At 62.0% G+C, this 13,059-nt stretch overlaps 3 protein-coding genes across 11 annotated transcripts in view; 2 read left to right on the plus strand and 1 right to left on the minus strand.

Moving 5' to 3' along the window:
• Positions 1 to 2,093, plus strand: part of SH3GL1 (SH3 domain containing GRB2 like 1, endophilin A2) — a 29,683-nt gene extending 27,590 nt beyond the window's left edge. For all 8 annotated transcript variants that reach the window (XM_075175430.1, XM_075175431.1, XM_075175428.1 and 5 more), the window contains one exon: positions 140 to 2,093. In XM_075175430.1, coding sequence (XP_075031531.1) covers positions 140 to 336 — 197 coding nt within the window. In that variant the 3' untranslated portion in view covers positions 337 to 2,093. The remainder of the gene's footprint in view (positions 1 to 139) is intronic.
• On the minus strand, positions 518 to 6,131 carry MPND (MPN domain containing). 2 transcript variants are annotated; one of them, XM_075175425.1, is made up of 13 exons: positions 6,077 to 6,131; positions 4,937 to 5,163; positions 4,615 to 4,845; positions 4,369 to 4,531; positions 4,213 to 4,297; positions 4,014 to 4,110; positions 3,815 to 3,887; positions 3,664 to 3,740; positions 3,413 to 3,581; positions 3,263 to 3,333; positions 3,099 to 3,188; positions 2,762 to 2,854; positions 518 to 2,682 (listed from the first exon to the last, which is right to left on the minus strand). In XM_075175425.1, exons 1-13 carry the CDS (start codon positions 6,081 to 6,083, stop codon positions 2,596 to 2,598), a joined length of 1,470 nt encoding a protein of 489 aa, XP_075031526.1. In that variant the 5' UTR covers positions 6,084 to 6,131; the 3' UTR covers positions 518 to 2,595. The 2 variants fall into 2 exon arrangements, 1 of the variants encoding a protein (XP_075031526.1); XR_012677551.1 differs by having other exon boundaries at positions 2,547 to 2,682; positions 2,762 to 2,940.
• A 347-nt stretch (positions 6,132 to 6,478) lies between these two features.
• LOC142093702 (signal-transducing adaptor protein 2-like) lies at positions 6,479 to 12,606 on the plus strand. Its single transcript, XM_075175097.1, has 9 exons — positions 6,479 to 6,595; positions 7,048 to 7,119; positions 7,933 to 8,028; positions 8,524 to 8,580; positions 8,688 to 8,840; positions 8,889 to 9,046; positions 9,655 to 9,724; positions 10,395 to 10,491; positions 12,485 to 12,606. Exons 1-9 carry the CDS (start codon positions 6,479 to 6,481, stop codon positions 12,604 to 12,606), a joined length of 942 nt encoding a protein of 313 aa, XP_075031198.1.
• The last annotated feature ends 453 nt before the right edge of the window (positions 12,607 to 13,059 follow it).

Below are 13,059 nucleotides of genomic sequence, written 5' to 3' on the forward strand. Positions count from 1 at the left end.
ATGATCCCATGCTGTGTCTGGATCTGGTGTCCGCCAGTGTGAGCGGCAGGAATCCCTGGCGTCGGCAGAGCCGGGAGCTTGAGGAAGGGGGTGTGTGGGGGGTCCAGCTCACCTCTCCCCCCTCTGCCTCTCCACGCAGCCCCTCTGGACCAGCCCTGCTGCAAGGCTCTCTACGACTTTGAACCCGAAAATGACGGCGAGCTGGGCTTCAAGGAAGGCGACATCATCACCCTGACCAACCAGATCGACGAAAACTGGTACGAGGGCATGATCAACGGCCAGTCGGGCTTCTTCCCCCTCAACTACGTGGAAGTGCTGGTTCCGCTACCTCAGTGAAACGGCATCGCTCCCGTCCTCTCTCCGCTCGCGCAGGGCCGAGCCTCCATTCCACTTCCATCCTGACACTGGCCCTCTCTGGCAGCAGGGCCATGTTATCTCTGTGTCACCTCGGGGCGAGATTGCCACCAGGGAACAAGCCAGGAGGGTCGAACAGCCCCCACCCCTGTGAATTTGGTTATTTTCTTTTTTTTTTTTGTCCTTCTGGTGCTTGAACTTCGGTACTTTGCGCGCCCTGCCCGGTCCCCCCCAGCTGTACGATTGTCGCTGGCCTCTCCCTGTCCAGTTTTTGTCTTTCCTTTGGGTCAAGCATCCGGATGAGCCAGGTGGGAGAGCCGGGATGCATCCTTCACACTGAGCATCAGCGTGGGGAGACGCACGGCCCAGTGGTAGGGGGCAAAGCAGCCCCCAGCCTCACCGAGGGGCAAGACCTTCGACTCCCCCCACCCCATTGAACACTACCCCTCTCCCTGCGGATGCCCAGCCTCCCTACAGCCCAACACCGATGCAGGACCCTGGCTCTCCCCACTCCCGGGGGCTCAGGGGAGGGATGCTGTGGCACAGCAACACTACACACCCATCAAACACTAAGCCAGCCCCGTGGCATGGGTGCTGAGCTCTGCCTGAGGTGCTGAGCCATCCCTCCCCACCTGGAGGGACAGAGCAGGGATGTCCCCTGCCTGCTGTTAGCCCTCTGCCCCCTCCCTCCAGAGCTTGACTCCAAAGTGGGTGGGTGTTCCCATCTGCCCTTGATTTTAAGTATTTTAAGCCAGGTTGCTTCTAGACCTTGGGCTTTTCCTATGACAAACTCTACCGAGTCCGTCAGAGCTGGGGGATAATTTGAAGGGTGGGGGGAATTGGGCCACAGCCAGGGGTCTGTCCACCGTGGGGCAGAGCAGGTCATGGTTCCTCTCCCCTGAAGGCTTTTGGGGAGCTGTCAGCACCCCATGCTGCGGGACCAGGGCTCGCGGCTGCAGGGCTGGAGCTCGGCTGATCTTCACGTGCCTTTCCTGCGCCCCCCCCACCTCTGCCCTGCAGTGACCCTCCTTGCGGGTCCAGCGACCCCTGCCACTGGGTTTGGTGGGAAAAGGTATCGTACATCTCTGCGCCGCTCCTGTCACCCCTTCGCCCAGAGCCTCCCCGCGTGCTCCTTATTATGAGGGTCAGGATGGGGCCTGGCAGCAGCAGCACTTGCCCCATCTCTCACTTGACTCTGTGGTTTTCCTTGCTAGAAAAGTGGTTTCTTCCCCCCTTCTTTGGCCGGGCTCCAGCACCTCTCCTCCTCGGCTAGCACTGTCCAGCTCCGCACTGGGTCCGTGCTGCAGCACGTCCCTGTCCCTGCTGCTCCCAGCTCCTGTTAGTTACACAGCCCCTTTTTAATGATTTTAACCATGCATGTAGAATTATGTCCGATCCCCTGCCGTGCCGTGCTCTGAGTGGGCTGACCGGTGACCCCGGTCCCAGACATGGGGGGCATGGGGCAGCTCCCCCTCGCTCCCAGCAGCGCAGGGAGCCCAAGGGACCCGTGTCCTCGGGGCCCTCACCTCTGTCCCCTCCCCGGTGGGGACCGGGGTCACATCCTGGGAACACCGGCTCCTGCTCAGGTGGATTGAAATGCATTTTGTCAGCTGGGACAACTTGCTAGACCTTTTTTTTGTAATGGTTTCTCCTGGTTTTCAGGGGGAAAAAGAAAAGATGACCCACAAATCTCGACTTGTATCTCTAAATGAAAGTATTAAATGTTTTCTTCTTTCTAACGGCTGCATCCTCTCTGTGAGTGTGAGACTGGGCTCCAGGGGGGCCATGGAAGGATGGAGGAGCAGCCCTGAACCCCAAAACCAGGCAGCTGGATGGTGTCTGCAGTTCGTGAGGGAACTGGCACCATCCCTCACCACAGCACTAGCTGGATGTCCCCAAGCCAGCGGAGCCACACACTGGCTGCCTCTCAGGAACTGCTCTTTAATCAACTACGACTTCCACAAACATCTTACAGCTGAGACTCCCACCACCGCCCTCCCCTCCACGCAGCTGCGGGACACCCAGGCAGCCACTCCAGGGCAGGGCAGGAGCTGGCGGGGTGCCGGGACCCCTCGGGCGAGCTCCCTGGAGCAGCAGGCAATGCGGTGTCCCTGCAGCGCTGCCCCGCGCCGGGTCTGGATGAGCCCCTTGGGTTTGGGGAGGGCTGCCGAGCCGAGCCAAGCTGAGCCCTGGCTGCTGGGAAGACACCTGGTCCGAGTTGAAGCGGGGGCTCCCGGCCCCTCAGCTGCTGAGCTTGAGGAGGCTGTAGATCTGCTCCAGGATGTGGGTGAAGCTCTGGTCTTTGGGAGTGCGGGAGGCCAGGGAGCCCTGAGAGGGGGACGCAGCCCAGTTAATTAAAACAGTGGGGTGGCTGGAGCTGATGCTCCGGCTAAAGCCCCCTCCTCACCTTCAGCTTGTCCAGGTAGGTCTGATCCTGACTCCACAGCTCCTGGAACTTCACCAGGTCAGGGGCTCCCTTGTAAAACTCCACCAGCAGCGTCTGGGGTGGGGGTAGAGAGGGGCTGCAGGCACTGGGGCTGCCCCGGGGTTGGGCACATGGCCCCCCATCCCCTGCGGCACCGAGACCTCGGCAGCACAGCGGGGATGGAAAAGAGGTTGTCACCGTCATCGGGGCTAACAGCAGGATGGGGATGGGTGGTGGAGGCCCAGACAGCCCCTGATGGGGTCAGGGAGTTGTCCCTGCTGGGGTGATGGGGTTTTTAGGGCCCCCACCCCACGCTCACCATCTCCTGCAGGACATCATTGGTGAGGAAGCCATCCTGGATGTAGGCCACCTCCACGTCCATGGGGATGCCGTAGTCATTGGGCCGTTGCTGGAGGATGGGGGAGTGGGGGCGGTCACCCCCATCCCAAATACCACCCCCCCTCAGGGCCAGTGACCACTTACCTCCGGCGGTGGCATCACCCAGAAGGGCGCGATTTTGGACTCCATGCCGGGGTTACCATGATAGTAGGGTCCTGGGAAGGGGAGGGAGAGATGGGGCTGACGTGGGAGGGTGACGGCAGCCCCAGCACCCCCCCAGGAGCGAGCACTTACCGCAGATGAGGGCCAGGCAGGGCTGGAAGCCGTTGCCGCTACCCTGCAGCTTGAGCTGATAATCCATCTGCGCATCGATGTCATGCAGGGAGGGCAGCGCGGGGCCGAAGGGGTGGCTGTGGTACCAACCCACCAGCGACAGCCCCCGCAGGAACAGGCTCTGGCAGATCTGGGACGGGCAGATGCCGTGGGTCTGGGTCCGCTGGGACCCCCAGGACCCCGTCAGCCCCCCAACCCTGGGGCTGGCTTACCTCCTCCTCCACGGCACCGGCGGCGTCGGCATCGCCCAGGCGGGTCCGACACGGGAAGGCTCGCAGCACCGTCAGCACTGCGGGGGCGGAGCACAGGGGTGGGTGGCTCCGCTGGGGGGTGAGGGGGCCATTCCCCCACCCCGCTACCTACGCTGTGTGTTGGTGTCCCACCGCCCACCCAGGTAGCCCACTACTTCGCTCTGCGTCAAGTGGCTGTGGAAATCCTAAAGGAAAAGGTTAAAATCAACAGTTTGGCCCCAAAAACAATGTCGGGGACACCCCCCCCCCCGCAAGTGTCCCCAGTGCCATCAGAGATGTCCCAACCTGTCCCTCCTGGGGAGGGGACGCACCAGGAGCAGGAGGACGTTGCTGGAAATGGCCACGTTGAAGGGCTGGAACTTGTTGATGGCGGCGAAGGACGTCACCTCCACCAGGGTCTGTGGGTTCCTGGAAGAGCCGCAGCCCTGCTGCCACAGCCGCTCCCGGCCCCTCCTGCACCCATGGGGTGGCACCCATGGGGCTCAGGTCCCCATCCCCATCGCAGCCTACCTGGCCGAGTCGCGGGTGCCCAGGGTGCAGTAGCGGACGGGCACCCGGGGTTTGCTCTCCAGCCTTTTCCCCGGGGGGCCATGGTCTGCGAAGTACAATGCCCCGTCACCGCTGCCGGGCAGCCCAGGGTCCCCTGGGACCCCCGTGCCACCTTACCCGTCCCTGCCGGCTCCACCAGGCTCTTGCACTGCTGCTTCTTGCTCTTCTCCTCCGGTTTTTTGGTAGCTGCCGGCTCTGGCACAGGCGCCCGACCTTCCCTCATCGCCTCCTCTTCTTCCTCCTCTGGCATCTCCTCCTCCTCACCCTCGCTGGCCAGGCTCTGCGGGCAGCACAGGGCTGGAACTCACTCCACCACCGACACTTGGGGGGGCACCCAAGAGTCCCGGGGGGGTCCCAACCCACCTCCTCGGCGGGCGGCGCGTTGGGCTGGTGCTTGCGTAGCCAAGCGGCTTTGTACTGGTCCAGTTTCTGGCCCTTGTAGCGGACGGATGCCCAACCGCACCCCGACTTCTTGGCGGGGTTCACCAGGCGCTTGCAGTGGGTGGCCCAGGCGCTGGGTGAGTTGAAGACCTGCCCTGTCTCCTGCCAGGTGATGGTCCCATCCGTCCCTAGGTCCCCCACGAACTTCTTGCCCTGGGGAGCATGGGGTGAGTGGGGAGGCACCCGCCGGTCCCCTGTCCCCCATCCCTCTCCCCCGTCGTGTCCCCACGCCGGCCAGGCTCACCAGGTAGTAGATGGAGAGGACGCCACGGGCCGGTTCGAGGAGCCCGTCGCGGAGCAGGACGCGGAGGGTGATGCCGCGGCGAGTGAGCACGGCCCCCCGGGTGCCCCCTGCCGCCTTCGCCCCGCTCCCGGCCTCCGGCTCGGCCTCCGCCTCATCCAGCGCTGGCTCCAGCTCGTCCTCGTCCTCCTCCAGGCACTCGTCCCCACCGGGGGAGGCGGCCACCAGCGCTGCAGGATGGGACACACCACGTGGGGTCCTCTCTGAGGGCAGCACCCATGGGTGTTCCCCCAAGAGCACCCTTGGGTCCCTCCCCTCCTGTCTGCCTGTGGATGGGGACACTGGAATAGGGATGCACAGGGACACGGGGACTGGAAGACGCGGACGTGGGGACATGGGGACACAAGCACACAGGGACACGGGAAGAGGGGACACAAGGACATGGGGGGATGGACACAGGGACAGGAGGACACAGGGACAGGGGGATAGGGGACACTGATGGGGGGATAGGGGGAGATGTGGGAGTGTGAGGATATAGAGCCATGATGACAGAGGACTAGGGGATATGGGGACATGGCTGGGGGACACAGGGACTGGGGCATAAAGGGCCATGGTGACACGGGTGGGGGACATGGGGACGAGGCTCTCCTGGCCCAGCAGGTCCCCAGAGCCTGGTCTGAACCCAGAGGGGTGCGGGGGGGGGACGACAGGGCCCTTGGGGGAGCACAGCCCCCAACCCCCGCTCTGGTCCTGCCCCACGGGTGCCCCGGGGTGCCCCCATCCCTGCCCCACGGGTGTCCTGGGGTGTCACTATCCCTGTCCCGGGGGTCCCCGGGGGTGCCCGGCCGTGTGCAAGCGTGCACTGAGTGTCTCGCGTGTCCGCGCACTTGCGTGTGCATGAGCATGCACAGGTACACCCGTGTGTGCACGGGGGGGTCTGCACGCAGGTGCATGTGCGTGTGCGCGCGAGTGTGTGCGTGTGTGCACGCCGTGCGTGGGGGGTGGGGGTGTGTGTGCGCACGATGCGTGTGCGCGTGTTCCCGGCCGGTGCGTGCGTGTGCGGGCGGCCGGTGCGTGTGTCTGTGCGTGCGTGCCCGGTGCGTGCCCGGTGCGCGCGTGCGAGGGGCGCGCGCCCGCCGGTACCTGCCATGCTCCGCTCCCGCCGCTCCCGCCGCTCCCGCGTCCCCCGGTGCGCGCAGCGGCGGCGCCACGTGATGGGGCGGCTCCGCGCGCCCCGCCCCGCCCGGGGAACGGCGGCGGCGGGGGGGGGGGCACCGGCACCGGAGGGGGCGGGAACCTGCTGCGCGGGCGGGAGGGGACACAGCCCTGCACCTGCCGCACCGGGGGGACACGGGGACACAGACCCGCACCGGGGTCCGGACCCCCCCCCCCCCGCCGCACCGGGTCCGCGCCCCAGCTGGGGACAGCGACACCCCCCGCTGCCCTTCGCCCCGGCCCGGGGCGGGGCTGCCCGGTGCCCGCAGCCCGGGAGGGGCCGGCCCGGCCCGGCGGCACCTGCGGCGCCTGCGGCGGCGGCGGGCGAAGATGGCCCGGCCGGTGCCGCCGCCCCGGGTGGACCGACCCCGACCCCGGCCCCGGCCCCGGCCCCGGCCCCGGCACAGCTACGAGGGCTTCGTGGAGAAGCGGGGGACGCGGGACCAGGTGGGCCGGCACCTCCCGGGACCGACCCCCGGTACCCCCCCCACCGAGCTCCGACAATCCCCGGGACCGATCCCCGGGACCCCTGGGACAGAGCCCTGGCACCCCGAGACCAACCCTCCACACCACGGGGACCGACCCCCGGGCACCCCCGCACCGAGCCCCGGCACCCCCTGGGACAGAGCCCCGGCACCCCCCGGGAACTTGCTCTGGCACCTCGGGAGCCCCCGGAACCGATTGCCGGCACCCCCGCACCGACCCCTGGGACCCCCGGACCGAGCCCCGGCACCCCCTGGCACTGACCCCCACCTGGACCGAGCCGCCCCCGGTCCCCTCGGCCGCGCGGGGCCGTGCCGGTGCGTCCCCCATGGAGCCCGGTGCGCCGGTGCCGGTGCCCCCCGCAGACGCCGGTGCCGGTGCCCGATGGCGGAGCTCAGTCCCGTCCCGCCCCGCAGGGTTACCGGAGGGTCTGGGCCGGGCTGCGGGGGCTCACGCTCGCCTTTAAGGGGGGGCCCCGGGACTGCGAGGCATGGGGGGGGCCTCCGGGTGGGACCCCCTGGACCAGGACCCCCGGGTGGGCTGCCCTGGCCAGGACCCTTGAGACACTCCTGTTCTGTGACCCCCCCCGTGGGATTCCCCCAGACTGAGATGCCCACGGGCCGGGACACCTTCAGAGTGGGCACCCCCGGGTGGGACCCCCATGTCTGGGAACCCTCAGGGTGGGCACCTCCATCCTGGTACCACTGGATGTCCCAGGGCTGGGACACCCGAGGTGGGACCCCTGGGATGGGACCTGTGGGTGGGACTCCTGGCCCAGGACCCCCCCAGGGTGGGACACCCAGGGTGGGACCCCTGGGACCCCTCCAGGCTGGGACCCCTCCAGGCTGGGACCCTGGGATTGGGATCCCCCTTTAGGCTGGGACCCCAGAGACACCCCTGGGTCAGGACCCATTCAGGATGGGCTCCCCCAGGATGGAACCCCCAGAACAAGAACCTTTGGGTGGGACTGGGTGGGTTCCCCCAGGCTGGGACCCCGGGATTGGGGACTCCACCAGGCTGGGACCTCTGAGACACCCCTGGGCCAGGACCCCCTCAGGGCGGGCTCCCCCAGGATGGGACCCCTGTGGCCCCTCCCAGCTGGGACCCCTGAGGTGGGACCCCCTGGGCTTGGGCACTCCCAGGGTGGGACCCCCTGGGCTGGCACCTTTGGGTGACACTAGGAGGTGAGGGTGGGAGCCCAGCCTGGGGCAGGGTGAGGGGTGGGGGTGGCCTGGATGGGACTGAGGCCTGGCACACTCATGTCCGCAGTGGCAGGGCGGCACATGCTTGGGTGCCCCCAGCCCCTGGAGGTGCTTGGCCTGGGCGAGGTGGTGGCCGTGCAGGCCGAGGGCAGGGGCCTTATCCTCAGGCTGCGGGGATGGGAGGTGACACTGAAGGTGAGGGGCACCCCATGGGGGGGCACCGGGGGGGCTGGGGGCACCAGGGGGTCTTGGGGGCACAGCGTGGAGGGCACCAGGCCGGGCAGAAAGGGGGACCCAGTGTCCTTGGTGGGGTGTTGGGGGACAGAGAGAACTGGGGATGTGGGGGGGGAGGCACAGGTCGGGGACACAGAAGGGGACACACAGGTACAGAAGGGCAGAGGGGACAGGGTTTGGGGGCTCAGAGGGACACAGGGGCATTGGGGGGGGGGCACAACAGCCAGGGCTGGGGGACACGGAGAGCAGAGGGGACAGGATTTGGGGACTGGGGGGGCACTGGGGGGCAGGATTTCAGGGTACAGGAGGCAGAGGGGTCAGGATTTGGGGACTGGGGGGACACGATGGAACTGGGGGGCACAGGGGGCTTGGGGGGGGCACAAGGGACAAGGGTATGGGGTCACAGAGGGTGCAGGGGACAGGCCACCCTCATGTCCTTCCTCCCATTCCTGGCAGGCAGAGAGCTGGGAGGCGCAGGAGATGTGGCGGGGATTCATCCTGACCATAGCAGAGGTGGGCACGAGGTGCTGGCCCCCAGGGGGGGTCCCAGTGGCAGTGACCCAGGGTCCTGGTGGAAGTGACCCCACCATGCCCATCGCCCTGTGCCCACCCCCCCGCAGATGAAGGTGTCCACCAACGTGGCGCAGCTGCCCAGCCACGTCTTTCAGCTCTGGGAGGCCCTGCGCGAGGAGCGGGACCCCTGCCCCTGTGAGTCGGGTGGGTCGGGGACCTGGGGGGGGCAGGGGTCTCCATCCTCACTGGGGACCAGCATGGCTTGGGTGGCATGGCTGGGGGTGGCCTGACGTGGCTGGGGGTGACAGGGCAGGGCTGTCCCCAGGGTGCCCAGCTGCTTCTTCGAGGTAACGCGTCTGGAGACCGAGCGGCTGCTGGAGCGGAGCACGGGTGGGGGGAACGTGGTGCTGCGCCCCAGGGGGCACGGCTGGGGCGTCTCTGTCACCACGCGCCAGGAGATGAACGGGTGAGTGGGTGGCACCCGTGGGGGGACAAGGGATGGATGGCATCATGGGTCCCCGTGTAAGGGGTGTCCCCCTGGGCATGGGTCCCCATGCAAGGGGTGCCATCAGGGTGCGGATCCCCATGCAAGGGGCGGCTTTAGGGTGCATGTGCCCATGCGAAGGGTGTCCCCAGGACCTGGGTCCATGTGCAAGGGGTGGCCCCAATGCGCAGGTCCCCGTGCAAGGGGTGTCCCCCCCCAGGGCAAGGGTCCCCGTGGGGTGTGGGTGCCCATGCAAGGGGCAAGGGGTGGCCCTGGGGCACAGGTCCCCATGTGAGGGGTGTCCCCAGGGTGCAGGTCCCCATGCGAGGGGGTGTCCCCAGGCTGTGGATCCCCATGCAAGGGGTGGCCCTAGGGCGAGGGTCCCTATGGGGTGTGGGTGCCCATGCAAGGGCTGGCCCTGGGGCACAGGTCCCCCTGTGGGGGGTGTCCCCAGCATGTGGGTCCCTGTGTGAGGAATGTCCCCAGGCTGTGGGTCCCCATGCAAGGGGGGGTACCCATGTGAGAGGTGTCCCCAGGGTGGGGGTCCCCGTGCAAGGGGTGGCAGCCCCCGCTGACAGCCGCCGTGGCAGCACGGTGCTGCTGAAGCACTACAAGGTGAACCGCGTGGACCAGGGCTACGTCATCGACGTGGACCCACCAGTGAGTGACGTGGGACAGAGCTAGGCTGGCCCTGGTGACAGGACACCCACCTGAGCCCCTGGGACGGGCCCTACAAGGGCTGGGACCCCAGGGCTGGGATTCAAGGGATTGAGACCCCCAGCAGTTAGGACACTTGGGGCCTGGGACCCACAACGACTGGCACCCAAGGGACTGGCACCCATGGGGTCTGACAACTCCAAGGCTGGGCATCCCAGGACCTGGGCCCCCCAGGGAGCTAGGACTCCCCCACCCCAGTGCAAGGAACCCTGGGAACCCCAAAGGGCTGGGACCCCCAAAGAGCTGGGACTCAAGGAACTGGGACCCTGGGGGGACTGGGACCCCAAAGTGCTGGGACCCCTAAGGGCTGGGACACCCAAGTATCTGGACCCGCCAAGGCTAGGATCCCTGGGAACTGGGACACCCAAGGCTGGGACCCCTAAGGGGGTGGGACCGAAGGGGGTGGGACCCAAGGCACTGGGACCCCAAAAGGACAGGGACCCCCAAAGTGCTGGGACACAAAGGACTGGGGCCCCTAAGGGACTGGGACATCCCAAAGGACTGGGACCCAAGGGGCTGGGACCCTCCCCAAGGCCTAGGAGCTGTGGGCAGGGAATGGGGGACTATAGGGGGGACCAGTGGGGGTCCCCAAGTGACACCGCGTCCCCCCCAGCATCGCTGCTCCTCGCTGCCCGAGGTGATGCAGTATTTCGTGGAGAGCAGCAAGCGCAGCCTGCAGCCCCTGCACCGGGAGTACAGCCCAATGCTGGGTGGGCACGGGGAGCTATGGGGGCGTTACGGGGTCTGGGAGGGTCTTGCAGGACGGTTTTGGGAGCAGTTATGGGTGGCTGGGGTGGTGGAGGGCATCTGGGGGGGGGGTCTTTGGGGTGCTTGGAGCGATTGCTGGTGAGTTGCATGAGCGTTGGGGTGCTGCAGGATGGTATTGGGGGGAGCAGAGCTGCTGGGGTGTTGCAGGCTGGCACCGCTATGGGGTTAGGGTTATGGGTTAGGGTTATGGGTTAGGGTTGGGGGTTAGGGTTAGGATTAGGGTTAGGGTTAGGGTTAGCAAATCATAGCAAGGATTTGATGAACTTGAGAGTAATTTTTTTCTCTGTAGTAAAAGTTCATTGTAGAATTGAAATGGGTCTGTCAGTGGAAGAGAATAAATGATGGCAGAAATCTATACTAATGGACCAATTAGCTGTGGCATAATGTCTACTGAAAAGTTGGATGCTTACACTGGAGGACTTTATACAGAGTACAACCCCTCACCTGCGGTGAATCACATTGTATTGGTGGCTGGCTGGGGTGTAGAAAATGGAACAGAATTGAAATGTAAAAAATGATATTGGAAAACTTTTTGGAGTCAGCAATGGGTCTATTTAAACACAAAAATTATTTTTAAAAAATTACAGGCAGTAATGTATCCCTATTGGGATCACAGTAATAACTGAAATAAGAAATGAAAATACAAAGCTAAGTGGGTGTTGTTAATGCCTATGGTTAAAGATTGCCGATCGGGGGGTGGTGGTGGTGAGGAATTGTTACAGGCATTGACAGCTCTCCCTCAGGGACTATTGCGGCAATAACTTTTGTATGTGATAATTCAAATGAGTATTAGTCATCAGAGGGAGAGCTGTCAATACCTATAGATAAATGTAGCTATTGACATGTTAAAAGAAAGCATGTGTATTACTGGCTCCTAAGTATATTTAAAGTATTTGTTGTTGTGTAAAGCTTTTATTTTTTTAATGACTTTGATTAGTTTTAAAGAAATGTAGAGTACTACTTGGGCATAAATGATGTCCAGTCAAAACACTGATGTTAATAAGACACTAGCAGGCATGAATTGTGTCTTAGTAGTAGTATAAGAAAAACATCAAACTAGGCAGTAAAGATGGAATGCTAATATGGATGTGTTTAATGACCTTAACTGCAGCAAGAGCTAATTATGGTAGTTAAACCACTCCTTATTAGGGTTCCAAGGTATATTAAAAGAAAATCATTGCAATAAAGTTTTAATAAAGTTTTGTTTGATCTGTTTTGTGTCTCCTGTGTCTTTTTTTGTCTGCGTTTGTCTTTGGGTTTTTTTCCTCCGCCTGTGGGGTTTTTTTTGTGTCTGTCTTATGTCTTTATTTTTTTGTGTCTCTCTCTGTTTTTTGTCTTTGGTTTTGTTGTCTCTCTCTGGTTTTGTCTTTGTTTTTTTTTTTTTTTTGAGTTTCCTGTGTTGGTTACAGGAGGGAGTTTCCTGTCTTTGGGGGTTGTGGGTTTTTTTGCATGCATTGGTTTTGGTTTGGTCTTTGGGGGTTGTGGGATTTTTTGGGCACAGCAGTCTCAGTCTTTGGGCTTGTGGGGTTTTTTGTGTGTGTGTTTGCTATTTAAAATGTAAATAGCAGCAGTTGAAAATGGCATACTCCCTGGGAGTAACTAATGCAAAGAGATTTAAAAATATAGTATTTTTTAAAAATTACTCCCAGGGAGTGTGCCATTTTCTACTGCTGCACCAGATTTATTATTTTTAATTTTTTCTTATACCATATACATAGTAATTATTAGTATTTCAAGTGGGAGTAATCTCTGATTAGAATAATCAAAACAAAAGATTATTATAACCATTCATTACTCCACTTAGAATACTAATTAACTAGACACTATTGAAAATAACTAAGAAATTATGCAAATTAGATGGATTTTTTTTTTCCCTACTGCACACAAAGAGGTACAAATTAAATGCACATTTAAAAAAAAAACCTATGCCTACAGATAGACGACTTCCGGACCATAGAGAGGAACCTCGGGACCATATAGTAAACCTGGAGGACTTCCGGACGATAGAGACGAAGTTTGGGACCATAGAGTACACCTGGAGGACTTCCGGACCATAGAGAGCAAACACCAGCCTAGAGAGTACACTTGAAGGTCTTCCGTACCATAGAGACAGACTTCCGGACCATAGAGTACAGCGGGAGGACTCCCAGACCATAGAGTACAGAGGGAAGACTTCCGGACCACAGAGATGGAGATCCGGACCATAGAGTATCACACCGGAAGTTAGTCTCTGTAGTCCAGAATCCTCCAACCACGCCGGAAGTCCTCCAAGAATACCGGAAGTCACAGTAAATCCACCGGAAATGCACTATTATGACCTGAAAACAATCCGGAACGATCTAAATAAAACAGACGCGCACAACTTGAGACCGGAAGTCTTACTTGTTGCATGAGAAGTGACTACTAAATACCCCGAAGTCACAGATAAAAATCGGAAACACTCTAAAAACCACCGGAAGTAGCCTACACATGACTGGAGGCAACAAACAGGAAAACAAACAGGCACATTT

This window comes from Calonectris borealis, chromosome 28 (genome assembly GCF_964195595.1).
Source record: "Calonectris borealis chromosome 28, bCalBor7.hap1.2, whole genome shotgun sequence".
Classification (NCBI taxonomy): Eukaryota; Metazoa; Chordata; class Aves; order Procellariiformes; family Procellariidae; genus Calonectris; species Calonectris borealis.